Genomic DNA, 14370 nt, shown 5'->3' with positions numbered 1-14370 from the left:
TATTGATAATACTCTTATTTAACATAAGATTTTTGAACCGCAAACTACACCAGAGTTTCAGTTTTAAGTGACTTTGAAGCTTCTTTCCAAACTTATCAGCTTTCAAATGCGATCCTATGTTTGTAAGGAAACATCTTTTCGCTTTGTTACACTGTGACACAGGAAGTATTTAATCCAATAACAAAATAAAAATCATTATTTCAACTTTTATCTATTTCGTTCCCTAGTATAGAAAGTGAGAGCAATTACAATGGTTCATTAAGGAAAACATCCTGCAAGAAAACTTATTTTAAAATATATTTATATTGATTGTTACAAAATGTGCTCTAAGTTTTGTTTATTCATGATTCCGAGTACGATTAGGTGCGCTGGCAAATAAAATAACATTAGTACCGCATTCATATACATAGAAAAAAATACAGTAACGTTTAAACGAGAAACATGATTCATCGTTGCTTTTAAAAATGAATCATGTTTTGCTCTCCATATAGTAATTAAAATGGTTCCTTTTTATCTCAAATAATTATGAATAAGACGTCTTGAACAAGATTTTAGTTTTTAACGATGATTTACGCCATAAAATCATGTTTTTCTTAGATGGGTCAAATTTGTAAAAAAAAATATGCCTTCTATTACGAGTTAAAAAACGGATTTCGCTCTTCACTATTTTCAATTTGAAAATAATTTAAAAAATTCAAATCAAATCTGTTACAGCCTATAGTTAACTACAATTCAACCCGATTACAACAAATCATGATTCTTTTACAATTTAGTGATTTTGGGACATTGGAATGAGAATGCTCAAAAATTGTTACACAACATTTTAATTATTTTGTACATCTTTAGTTCTTTAAAGTTAGTTGGTCAATTCTGTCTTAGCTACTGTTTATTGCTCGCCGGACAATGCATGAAAATGCTAAAAAGAAACTATAAAGCCACGTCAACACATGTATAGCTACTAAAAAAAAAAAAAAAAATTGGTAGCTTCGGAAACTTCAAACGACCAATGCGAAATAAGCCCAGCCCGAAAACTACAGTAAGAGTAAAGGTAAGACTTTTCATTCATTTTCTTCTTATTGGCTTAACGACCAATTATCGCGTCGCGTCAACCATATAATGGTTTACTAGAAGTAATTATACCATATGGTCAGTCAGCCCTTGGAGCAGACGATCCAGATAGGAAGATGATATTGATCATGATTTTAATTTTATGGACAGAAAAGGTCGTTTGTCACCAATATCTCAACATGTTAAAACAATAATTCTACTAAAGCTTGAAAATTGTATTCATCAGATAAAATAGTAATGTTGTGGGAAACAAAAGAAAATTTTGTATTTGAAAATCATTTCAACTTTTTCCATCAGCCCCACCAAAATCCCTATCCTTATGCATCTTCGATGGTTACTGCAATTCCATAATTAGTAATTATCGTCCTAAAACCCGATTTAGGAAAGAACTCCACTGAATGTTCAAAAAAGCTATTTAAAATAAAGGAAATGACAAACCCGAGCAAAAAAGTAAAACAAACGAATCATGTTTATTTGCTTGAATTACGAGAAAGATTATCGTATGGAATTAAACGTAAACTGTTCCATTAGTTATTGAAAATCTACCCAAACGAGCAACATACATTTCATACATGTCACTTTACTTGGAAGATTTAAAAGAAATCATTTTTAAAGATGGGCCGAAATCAACTATTCAAAAACCCCTGTTCATAAAAAAAATCATCACCGAGGAAAACAGTGTGTGTTATTTTATTCCGCTTAATCCAAATGTAACTTTATTTGTTTGCTGCACATTCATCAGTCGTCTTAATACTATTTTTCGTACAAAAGATAATTGATTTAAAGATAGTAAAAATTCAATAGCGGGCAAGTCATAGTTTGTTAAAACTCAAAGTTAGACAAGTCCATTAAATATTTGATAGAGCGCTAACGAACACAGTCCCTTTTGTTGCATGCGGCTAATATGAGAAGACTGTTTTATACCTCTCTTTGTTTAGCATTTCAACCTCGAGAGGTTTCGGTCTGCCATTTTGGCTTCTTTTACTATATTTTACAGATATTTGGATAGTCAGTCCTGCGTATGGGGAGACGACCTGGATGGGATTTGCTTCCCACTCCAACCGTTTGAAGACCGGCTTCGCTACCTCCTCTCCCGTCGGACCTCTCGCGAAGAAGACTGTTTTAGACCGATCAATGGATAAACCATAGGCATTGGAAAAGAATGTTAATATCCATTCACAACATATTGTTATACCGATTTCTCTAACCAGAACATGTTTATTGAAGAAAAATTATGACAAGGAAAAAAATTTAATTTCAGACAAGCAATACAAGTTCAGAACACAGCGTCCGGCGGCAAAAACTATCATAAAGCGACAAAAACGCGGCCATTCTGCTCTACAAATTTATGATCAAAATCAATGACAGTTCAATTGCATTATATAGATGTTTCATTTAAAGTTCGCCTTTGTTTTGCTTAAGTAACGATGAGTTACAAATATATGACAGCATATTGTTTACTGAATGACTTGCACAAATAGATGCAGAAAAAATGATTAAATTTCGTAGGTGAATTCGCGAAACGTGCGGAACGACAAAATGATAATTCATAAAGATTATTTTCAAAATAACTTAACCGCGGCTTTCGACCATTAAGTCTTTGTTCTACCGTATAAATAATAAGAACTATTAATTTCGTATTCACCAAACAATACCTTCATTGTTCAAAGTTCAAGTAAGGAAATATTGAGCAACTAATTGAAAAATGTCTCACGTTTACACACATTTGAATTTACAAGTTACTTATTATTGCGAAAGAGTTTTTTCTCTACAGTTAAATTAGACTTTTTCCGAATCAATCTAACCGTTGTATCATTTAGAACGTTTTTTTTTCTTAATATTTTTTAGTCTTTTATACGTTCTACAGATGCAAATGGGAGTTATCCATGTAGAGCCTCTATTTCTTCGGTAAACTTTATGAAAACGGAGGCAAAATGTGGTTTCCGAACAGTTGCTTACAACTGTTACACCATCGACATATTACCATGGTTACTAGGAAGCTCCGTTTAACAGCACGTCCTTTGCGCTGTTTACGGTCACCAAATTTGATGGCGGTACGGGTACGGTGCTTCCTCCAGTAACGACATTCTCTTTACTCGATGTTGAAGTATTTTCAGTATTCTGCTGTTGGTTTTGCGATGATGAATGTTGGTTTGACTGATGCTGGTGTTGTTGCTGTGTTTGCTTGTGTTTACTACCGACCCCAACACCACCACGGCTGCCTCGATGACGTGAGTTGGAATCTCGCTGTACTTTCGGCCCTGAACCGGACGTATTTCCGATAGTAGCATTAACTGTAGTTATATTCCCACTGATGCCATTAGACTGTGAGGCGTTTAAATTTTTCAAATTCGGCTGCGCACCAGCACCTTGTGAGTGTTGCGAATGTTGCTGCGTCACTGTTTGTGGCTTGTTGATAGAGTTTTGTTGATTGCCAAGTATAGCTACGTTGACACTATTGTTACTGGAGTTACTCTGTTTAACATTATCGTTTTGCGCATTTCTGTTTGCTGAAAAGACAATTAAAATAGTAAAATATAATTTAATGACTTAACAGCTTTGGCTGCTTGGGCAGAAGTCGAATACTAAATAAATTTAAAATGCACAAGCTTTAAGTTTATTCCGTTCGTCTGAAAAATGCGTGATGTTGTTGGAGAAAGAAACAGCTCGCTTTTAACGCTGTTACGTTTATATACATGAAAAAATACAACCATGAGATACAAACGATGTATACTTCTTCTTAGCCAACGAGCCGTGTAACCACGCAATATTACTATTTATTAGCACAATTGTTGTTCCTCACAAGTTTGATAATACTCTCTTCTTCCAATCAACGTATGTGTGTAAAAGAGAAAAAAGAATGAGAAAGGATAGGAGCAAGAGAATCATTACCCAACAATTTTTTCTAAGGACGTGACACGCAGGATGAGTAGATATTGAAGTTGTACAAATGGCTACTATATTTTAACGATCGCAAAACTCTGATAAAAGGTTTGTTGTAGCCGATTACTGTTTACCGGCTTGGAAATGGTAATGGATAATGAAGAGGAAGACTGATTAGTCATGTTGGTTAAACAGCGTGGTGTATCTTCTTCTGCCTTGGCACTACAACCTCGAGAGGCCTCTGTCTGCCATTTCTGGCTTTCTGTGACTTAATTTTACTCGTAGCAAAGCAGCCAGCCTTACGTTCGGGTAGGCGGTCTGGATGGGATATGAACCCCGGTCCTGCTTTGTGAAGACGAGTGCCGTTATCGCCACTGCTTTTGGTATATTGTTAGTAAAACAATTATTTATTAGCGAGCATTTGCAGCAGCAACTGCAAAAGCTATATAATTTAGCTGACTATTGTTCAATTGCCGTACTGTACACAGTACAGTCAAAGTTACATACAAAGATATATAATAAAATTAAAGATAGAAAATATACATAAGAATTATTACAATCTGGCTCCTCCTGGCATATACCTTGAATATGAATGAAGGGGATAGAGTTGTTTAGAGCAAAATGACATTTCTCAACCAGACATAACAGTTCCGTGGTCATCGAGAGGAAGTGTATTGAGAAAAGTGGTGGAAGCGTCGAAGGTGGTGCCGGTGGTGGAATCGTTAGCGATTTTTCGACGAAAAATGCAACCAAATATCTTCAATCCTCTGTGGGACAACATTTGATATGCGAAGATGACCCATAAACTAGCAAAATTGTTTAAGGGACTGTGAATCGAGTTTAAGGGACTGTGAATTTTGTCGATTTGACAGACAGACCACCATTTTATTCGAGATATGTTAGAGTATTTTTACAAAATCATATGGTGTAAGGCTACCAACATGAACAAACAATGTGGGTAGCCTTATACCATATGATTTTGTAAAAATACTCTAACATATCTCGAATAAAATGGTGGTCTGTCTGTCAAATCGACAAAAATTCACCTTCTAAATACATACACCTTGCTGCGAGTATCGAATTTCGAGCGCAAAGTCATTCTCCCCGTTGGCAGGATTGAGCTACGGGAAAAATTAAATCAAAAACCAAAAACTTAAAAAAAATTAAATAAAAATTTAAAATCAAACCTTCTTCTTCTTCTTCTTTGGCACTACAACCTCGAGAGGTCTCGGCCTACCATTTCTGGCTTTCTGTTACTTAATTTTACCCGTAGAAAAGTAGTCAGCCTTAAGTACGGGGAGGCGGTCTGGATGGGATTAGAACCCCGGCCCTGCCGTGTGAAGACCGGCGCCGCTGTCAAACCAAAAAGTAAAAAATGAAAGACTGGCACTTCTCATGACTATAGAGCCCGATAAGAAGACGCAGAAGTACATTTAGTACAACATCAAAAAAGTATCTTATCGTTCAATGGTCGAATTTTATTGTTTTTTTTTTTAATTTTCCAAATACCAATCACAACCTCTATAGCTTCCGCCACTACAGTGGAAAATCATTTTCATGGAACTCACTTTTTCACTCGGTCAGTGCAGTACAGTTGTCCTGTGATGTACATTTTAAAATAGAAAAGCAATTCAAAACACCATGACGTGAGTGCTGTTACCATAACTTCAAATAAGAGAGAAAGAAGTCCTTTCTCTATGCGTTAATATAGAACCTGGCTATGGCGAGCTTCCATAAAATGGTAATTTTTTAGCGGAAAACGATAAGCCGGAAGGCTTATCACAACGTCTGCCATGTATATGCATGCCAACTGCAGACGCATTACCCCAAATCACAACCTTACGATGTGCTTGTGTACTGTGAGAGGGACAATGAGGTTTTAATCATTCTGATCGAAGTTCCAAGAAATAACAGTAATAAAAACGATTTTTCAATAACGCAAAAAAACTATATTACATGAATCAGATCAGTTTAAAATCCAAAATAATTTAACCATAGCAGTACAATAAAACAATGGCAGTGACGAGAAATAGAATGAGACCAATTTTGTACTTGAATTTTCAAACGACTGCTTTCGATGCCGGGGGCGGCCCGGTGGCCGAAGCAATAACGGCGCCAGTCTTCACACGGCAGGACCGGAATTCAAATCCTATCTAGACCGCCTCCCCGTACGTAGGGCTGGCTACTTTGCTACTTTGAGTAAAATTAAATCACAGAAAACCAGAAATGGTAGGCCGAGACCTCTCGAGGCTGAAGTGCCAAGGAAGAAGAAGAAGAAGAAGCTTTCAATATTTTTTACTTCTACAAGGTATAATAAAAAAAAATTGGCAATTTTAGTTTTGTTATCGAAAATTCACGAATCATTATGCAAGAAAAAAAAGTTAAATCAAGTAAGAAACATGAGACCCAAAGGATATCTAACTTTTTTTAAACTAAGCTAGACTATGTGGAGGTTGAAAAATAGAAAGAGCTGATATCCAAAACCATAAAAAAATAAATTGATGAACAGTCTTGTTTTATTTTATAATATATGTTGGCCATTTTTCCATGAGAGTAACAAAAAGATACCCAAAACCAATATCTTGTTTGATGCAATAATAGAAAAGTTTTCCCAACGTCTGAAACTAAATTTTACAACAAAAAAATCAATCCGTTTAAAAATCGACGCCTTAGCCTCAGAGTTACGATTTTCAAACATTAAGTGGTCTTATTTTATTGTGCGTTAGTTGTAGTTTGTTTAAATACCCAAAATCAATATCTTGTTTGATGCAATGATAGAAAAGTTTTCCCAACGTCTGAAACTAAATTTTACAACAAAAAAATCGATCCGTTTAAAAATCGACGCCTTAGCCTCAATGTTACGATTTTCAAACATTAAGTGGTTTTATTTTATTGTGCGTTAGTTGTAGTTTGTTTAAAACAAGTAATTAAATTATCTAAATTTCATAACAAAGTTCAACTTAAACCTTTATAATTGCTATTTAAACAGTAATATGATAAAATATTATTCAGAAGAAATGAATGATATAGACTATGGAACAAAACCCATACCTTTCAAAGTTGAATTTTTGGATCGTCGTCTGCTACGCTGGTGCGTACCATCATTGGATGAATTGCTCTCTGAAATCGAAGATGTCAATAGTTATTATGAAATTAAATATGTATAAATTTAAACATATCCAACAATGATACATTTTATGCATTTAAGTAAATAAGAAATTTAGTCACGAACAAATATTAATAGATGGTTAATCTTATACATTTCTGCAATAACAACACACTGATGTAGTTTGTTGTTCTCACGATTGATAACAACTCACAAATGTATAGCACTACATGTCGTATTAACTATATAAAAACATGTAATCAAACAGTCAAAAAAAGAACTCCGAAACCAAAACACTGAATGAAACGCAAAACTGCTCGCAGCTATACTGAATGGATAGAAAGCAATTCCTAACCAAAAAAAACTCATCCCACAACAAAAGAGATTGACCAAGTTTCTCAGATACAGGTCGATAGATATCGGCGAATTTTGAAATATGTAAATTCCATTTTTAACCAAACAATAGTTTATAATGTGGAATTTAAAAAATACAAATATTAATTATGTTACTTGATTGTTTTAATAAATTGCCAGTTAATAATAATCATATAATTACAAGGAACCTTTACACAACAGGACTGGTTACGAACGTAACAAATTACGTAAGTAGAACTGAACAATCAATTGCGAATAAATAAATCTGTCCATGATTTCATTTCCTTGCACCCTTGTCCCATCTTATATGTGTGTGTTTAATGTAATACTGATAGCTAAAATTTGTATACTAACGTGATTTACCATGTTCTGCATTACTTCGTTCATAACCATCGATCCAGCAATCTGTCCACTCCTGCTCAATTTCATTTCTTTGAGATGGTTGTCGTGTATTCGGACTCTCTTCCGGAACTACCGGAGCAGTTTGTTCGGTCGCTGGTTGTAGTGTTAGTGATGAGGCTATTTGCGGATGTTGCCGTGCCTGGGATTGCGTTTTGTTTCGTTCGTTTCTTTTGCCACTATTGCCAATACCGGTATTGGGGATTGCAACACCTCCACCCATAACCGCATTACCATTGCTGGTAACAGTTCGGGCTTGATCGGTACCACCGGATGTACCACTACTACTTGCTACAACTGTGGAACCACCTCTTTTTTCACTTTGTACCCTGGTAGTTCGATTGTTGCGAGCGTCCATATAGTTACTATTGCCGCTTCTGGGTTCTTTATCAGCTCTAGATCCATAATCATCCTCGTTTTCTGTATTACGACGAGCTTTTGCAAAGAAAAAAAAATAAAATGGAAAATAAAAATAATCTCAGCGTTAAGTATTTTTTATTTAAAAGAAACAAACAATCTGAACCGTTTACTTCTAAAAATTAGAAAAAATGGTATGTGCATTTGGAAAATGTTTAGAAATACATAATGTGGCATCTTTCTACGATTTTGGCCGTGAAAGGTCTCCTATTCTTGTACTTCCGAAAAACTAACTTCAATGAGTCTGGTTATTATTGAATTAACAAAAAAATATGAAAAAAACTTACCGGAGTACCGTTGACTGCCACCACGAACTCCTCGCCCACCGCGCCCACGCATTCCCCCGCGGTTTAAACGAGATCCGTCGCCATCATTGTTATAAGACCGATCCAAACGTCGATTCATTGAGAAACTTTGCATAGAACCAATACTTGATCCTTGAATAGCACGTAATTGCTGATCGATTTCAAGTTTTTCTTGGCGTAATTGCTCTACTTCCTACAAAAATAATTATTACAGTCGTTAGTATTTTTATTTGGAATTACTATTGTAGCAGTAACTCTTTTCATTATAGTTATTACACCGGAAAACGAATGATACAGGAAAACTTACTTTCAAATGCACTAAATGATACTCCAGCAAAACTTTGGCATTGGCTATAGATTCAACAGTGCCTACAAAAACAAATGGAACTTGTCCTTCTTCTCTCGGTATGCTAGGCTGAGGTTCATTGTCACCTTCAATCTATATAAGAGACACATAAAACAATTTAACATTATAGTAAACGTGTTAGTTAGTATCGACGTCAACAATTAAATGAGCATACCTTCACACGCACAACACCGCTTTTATCCACAATTTCTTGAATAATACGTCCATTTTTTCCAATAACCTTTCCAACCAAGTTTCGAGGTACTTGTAAGGATTCCTCGCTGTATTCAAGCATCGCTCGTGCTTTTTTTACTGCTTCACTGGACTAAGAAGATATTACATATTTCACTAATGTATCCAAGATTCAAATTAGCGTACCCATTGAATTTAGATTAACGTACCTCTCCGGAAATTTTGAAGGTACAAGTGTTTTCTTCCAGTTCGATGTTTAACACACCATCCAGTTTTCGAGCGGTTTGAATATTACCACCATGTGCACCAATAGCGAGGCCCATCAAATCTTCTCGAACTTTAAATTCATCGGTAAATCTATTTTCATGTAATAAAAGTCATAAATTGATAGTTACAGTAGTTACAGTGACAACACAGGTTTTTACAAACATTTTTTTAAATAATTGAAACATTCAGTATTGTGCTGACGAGGCACAATGTCCAATGACGTTACACTTGTATTACAAACAATAAAAAAGATTGTTTCTTCGCTAGGAGTTTTTCTTAGCGATCCAGATTATCTAGAGCAATTAACTTTTAAATTTGTTTTACAGTGTGTAATCATAGTAACCAATGTATATGAAGTAACAGTTGAAGGATTTTATTTTTTAATATATTAATATTTGAGTAGAACACCTCGTCATCGTAGTGTCATTAATTAATTTATACTGAGGAAAGAAAACTTATTGAACACAATTAAACTAAGATTTCCTCTAACATCTATATTTATCTTCCAATAAATAAAACTGTTGTATAAAAAATCAGGAAAAGCAAGAATGCGACGAAAAACAAGTAGTAGCAAACTACAAGATTCAAAAACGTTTTGAACATGAATAAGTATTTGTTGTTCGAGTATTGAAAATATAAAACGCAACAGAAGCAACAAAATAAACCTCACACTTAGTTTATTTCGTAATGAGATTTTGATTAAACAGTACTATCAATACTATGCCGTCCCACAATGAAACTAACCACATCATAAACGTCCAAATAGCAATACGGCCAGACCGTCCTTTATGAATAATAAAAATAAACATCCAAAGGAAAAAGTACTACGATGAATGCACAAAAACAACATCGAGCTAAGGATAACAGTAGTAGAATACCGCTTGTGTTATATGAACGTATGTATAGCAATCGGTTTGTTTAGTAAAAACTTGCAAGAAATCAGTAAAATTCTATCATTACATCCGAAACAGACAATCAGAACGTTACTATTTTAAAAATAAATCAAAAACACGGAGATAATAAATAATAAAGGGTGTGCGGCCTAAATTTGACACCTGGCCTTTGGGTTTATATCTCATGGTTGAGTTGACGTATCGAAATGATTGATATGTCATTCGATTGCTAAAAGTTGTGCGAACAAGTGTAAAAAATGTCTAGCTCCGTAAATATGTGGAACCCGTCCGAATTGTACAAGCGCGTAACGTGTGTTATGATGGTTCGTGCCGGCCATACGAATGCTAAAATTCGGAAGGCGGCGATGTGTTCGCTGAACACCGTAAAAACAATACGCGTACAGCTCGAGGAGTGTGGTGAAGACGTGGATAGTGTTATTGTTCGCAAACAGCATATCAGGCGGTCGGATTGTGTGCGGACCGACGCGTTCCTGGCCGGATTGCAGCAGCGGGCGACATGAGGGACGTGATGCCGCCTCACATCTTCCCCCAGGGCATGCGGCTGAATGCTGACGGGTACATTGACCTGCTGGCCACCGTGGTGAAGCCGTGGATTGAGACGGTGGCCAATGGGCGGCCGTACGTTTGGCAGCAGGATTCTGCACCATGCCATACGGCCGTAAAAACACGCCAATGGTTCACTGCCAATTTCGACCGATACATCAGCACCGACGTTTGGCCACCCAGCTCCCCTGAATTTAATCCTATGGATTACTTTGTGTGGGGCACAGTTGAGCGGGACACCAACAGGGCGTCCTGCAATACCAAAGCGGAGCTGGTGGCCAGAATAAAGGCCGTGTTTGCGGCCATCCCCAGAGACATGGTTGTCCGGGCTTGCGCGCGGTTCCGGAAGCGGGTGCAGGCGGCCATCGACTCGGAGGGGGGGGGGGGGGTACTTCGAATAAAAAATGCGACAAACATGGTAAGCTAAACTATGTAGAATTTTTTTTTCATATTTAACATAAATTTGATAAAAATTCCTTTCCTATTCCCTCAGAAACTGTCAAATTTATCTCGAACATCCTGAATATTATTAGTAAGTTGTAAAGAATGTTAAAACACATTTCATCATTATTTTTGTATTTTTGTAAAAAATCATTTTTTACATTAAATTATAACGATCGTATTGATAGAAACATTTTTTTTTACCAATACAATACGGCCAGGCCGTTCGACAAAAATAAAAATAAAATTTTATAAATTAATCAAAATTATAACTACAAATAAAAATTTCTTCGTTTACCATTTTCTTATAGGCATTTTTGTTTTAGGTTTATACATTTGATTTCAGATTCGTTCAAATATACAGGTTATTACTAAGGACCTGACTTCTACCTGGAGAGTTCTCAGTCTGTCTGGACTTTATTTTAACCTTAGCTAGGAGGTAAGTCCTGAGGGTGGGACAACGATCTGGTCCGGACGGAATTCGACAGCCGGTCCTACCTTGTGGAGACCATCGTAGCGACGATTGCTAATATTTACTGATAATAATCTGTTTTTTTTTTTTTATTTGAATATGTTACTGATCATAATCTGTGATAGGTGTTGCTTAATTAAAAAAAAAAAAACAATTATATTTTAGACAAGTTTTTCTTTCGTTTCAACAACTTTTTTCCCTTACCAAGGGCGATTCTTTTCGACAAAAACTTACACATAAAGATTTGCAGTTAAATTCCTCATGATTGCACCTTTTCACATCGGGATAACAATATTCGACTATCCAGTCATCTGAAGAGTTAGTTAGACTATCCTTTCCACCGAGTGATTCAAAAGATCCATCATATGCTTCGAAACCCTTTACAGTGAATCCAAAGAGTAGTCGTCTACATGGATATTATGCCCTGTTCGGCTGATTCTGCGTGTTCTCCGTTTGGTAAATAAAAAACTAATGATAAGGTGTGATAGCATCATCATCATCACACATATTTTGAAAAAAGGGCAGCATAAGAATTGAATAACAAAAATATCAACTATAAACCGTAATCCTTCAGTCTACTTCCAGCTTCCGTAGCGAGAGGGTGCTTATCGGTTGAAAGCGCTCCTACGATTTTTTTCTAAAGGCAGATAGTGATCATTGCTCTCGAGTGCGATTGGGTCGATCGACTGACGTTAAGCCCAGTTTGACGTTTGTGTCTAGTGTTGTGAGTGTGTGTACCTGTTGATCGTTGCGATAAGCAAGCGTATCAACGCAGCGTGATCGCATCGATCGACGTTGGTAGCCAGTGAGTGTGTTTAGATGTGTGTGTTTATTTGTGCAATCGTTTCCCACGATGAGTTTTTTTCCCCTCTTCCTAAAACGACCGTTGTGTCCGGCTCTACCATGGGGGTAGAACAGGAAGAGTCCGAGTCGGATCGGGATGTTGGCCTAGTAGGAAAGTCAAACGTAAGCCAGGACGCCCTTAGGCCACCCCAGCCACGAAAAAAGTGGCCCTGGAAGAGAGACCTTCAACATCGAACGCCTAGAGTAGTGCCCCGCTGGCAAGTAATGCCCAGCTGATCCTTAATAGCGAGCAGCTATCAGAGCACCGAGCACGTGCTTACCCACCGTCATGGGAGGGAAAGCCGTTTGTATGTTTCATGCCACGAGCTAAACAGCTCGATGTAAGGACGATCCTCTACGTCAAGCAGCGTCCTTGGGCGAAGCGGCGTGGTTGGGACGTATAAATTGAGCCCGATATTAGTGTTGGGGAGTCGATCCGGTAGTCCAAAAGTCCCGCAACAAATAGTCTCTGGGCGTTGCAGTTACGCTGGTTCAGCGACTCGAAACCCAAAAGCGCACAGCGAGCGTCGTAGTCTACTTGAACCCTCAAGAAGCGCAATGCGAACCGGGTGAATTTACGCTCGACGGATTCCAAACGGGCCAGGGGCCGTTCAGCAGATGGCCACCATACAATGGAGGCATACTCCAGCACCGATCGAACCAAGGAGCAGTAGAGCGTCTTGATGGAGACCAGGTCTGTGAAGTCGCGAACAAGTTGCTTAAGCAAACCCATCAGCTGGTTGCCCTTGGTGACGACGTGTTCCAGCTGTTCGTGTAAGGTCAACTTCTCTTCGACGAACACTCCTAAATCCGTGAAACAGCTTTTGCGGACAATGGTAGAACCGTTTAAGGTGTAGTCGTACACCAGAGGACAGCGCTTTCTCGTGAAGGTTACGACAACACACTTCTCAACGCACAATTCAAGACAATTCTCTGAACACCAGGATTGGAATGAACAGAGTGTAGCTTGAAGGCGGAGTTGATCGGACTGGTCTTGGATCGGCAAGAATAGCTTCGCATCTTCAGCAAACAATAGGTGGCTTCCAGCGGGTAACTAAAGAGCACCCTAGTTATGTCATTGATGAAAATGACGAACAGCAGCGGTCCGTGGTTGCTCCTTTGAGGCATCCCTGAAGAAGCAGGAATATAACGCGACAAATGGGGTCCCATTTTCACGCGGTACGATCGGCCGGCGAGATACGAACGCATCCAAGTCACCAATTGGACGGACGTACCCAACACCTGGATTATGGCGAGTAGCAAGGAATGCGGGACACTATCAAAGGCAGCTTTGATGTCCGTATATACCGCGTCCACCTGGCAGCCGGAGTCGATGGTCCTGTGACATAGGCTGACAAATTCAACCAAGTTTGTGCTGGTTGAGCGCTTGGGGACGAATCCGAGTAGAGTAGTGCTGAGGTAATTCGAGGCAGCAGCGAGAAGGGGTCTTCAAGCTTTGTGTTCTTCCAAGCACAAATTGCCAGGAAGCAGCCCAAGAAGAAGCGATCACCTTCTCCGTTTATATTCCCCCAATCGGATTCAAGCATCCGTTTATATCCCCCCAATAGCCAATAATCGAAAAGAAAAATTTGAAAAGTTCAAAGAGGATCTTGGAAATTTAGCAGCGGTCTTGCCTGAACCGCTTTTGCTCCTGGGAGACTTTAACTCCCATGAGGTCGACTGGGGGTGCGATAAGGATGACATTCGCACTCCCACCCATCATCCGTGATATCTGCGACAGATTTGGTTTTTCTATTCTCAACTCAGGAAAGGCAACCACCGGAGGTATCAGGAGGCAG

General features: G+C 37.9%; 2 protein-coding genes across 6 annotated transcripts in view; one reads left to right on the top strand and one right to left on the bottom strand.

Moving 5' to 3' along the window:
• LOC118512517 (dopamine receptor 2) overlaps window positions 1-14370 on the top strand; it is a 456086-nt gene that overhangs the window by 160527 nt on the left and 281189 nt on the right. The window lies entirely within an intron of this gene.
• Window positions 1716-14370, bottom strand: part of LOC118512427 (synaptic functional regulator FMR1) — a 41108-nt gene continuing 28453 nt past the window's right edge. For 2 of the 4 annotated variants that reach the window (XM_036056864.1, XM_036056885.1), the window contains 7 exons: window positions 9301-9448; window positions 9075-9224; window positions 8861-8992; window positions 8536-8746; window positions 7787-8266; window positions 7003-7071; window positions 1716-3578 (listed from right to left, as the gene is read on the bottom strand). In XM_036056864.1, coding sequence (XP_035912757.1) covers window positions 3061-3578; window positions 7003-7071; window positions 7787-8266; window positions 8536-8746; window positions 8861-8992; window positions 9075-9224; window positions 9301-9448 — 1708 coding nt within the window. In that variant the 3' untranslated portion in view covers window positions 1716-3060. The remainder of the gene's footprint in view (window positions 3579-7002; window positions 7072-7786; window positions 8267-8535; window positions 8747-8860; window positions 8993-9074; window positions 9225-9300; window positions 9449-14370) is intronic. The other 2 variants (XM_036056875.1, XM_036056891.1) reach the window with 1 other exon arrangement.

The sequence above is a fragment of the Anopheles stephensi genome, chromosome X (genome assembly GCF_013141755.1).
Source record: "Anopheles stephensi strain Indian chromosome X, UCI_ANSTEP_V1.0, whole genome shotgun sequence".
In the NCBI taxonomy this organism is placed as follows: domain Eukaryota; kingdom Metazoa; phylum Arthropoda; class Insecta; order Diptera; family Culicidae; genus Anopheles; species Anopheles stephensi.
Note: the sequence above shows the minus strand (reverse complement) of the source record. Positions and strands in the feature narration are given on the sequence as shown.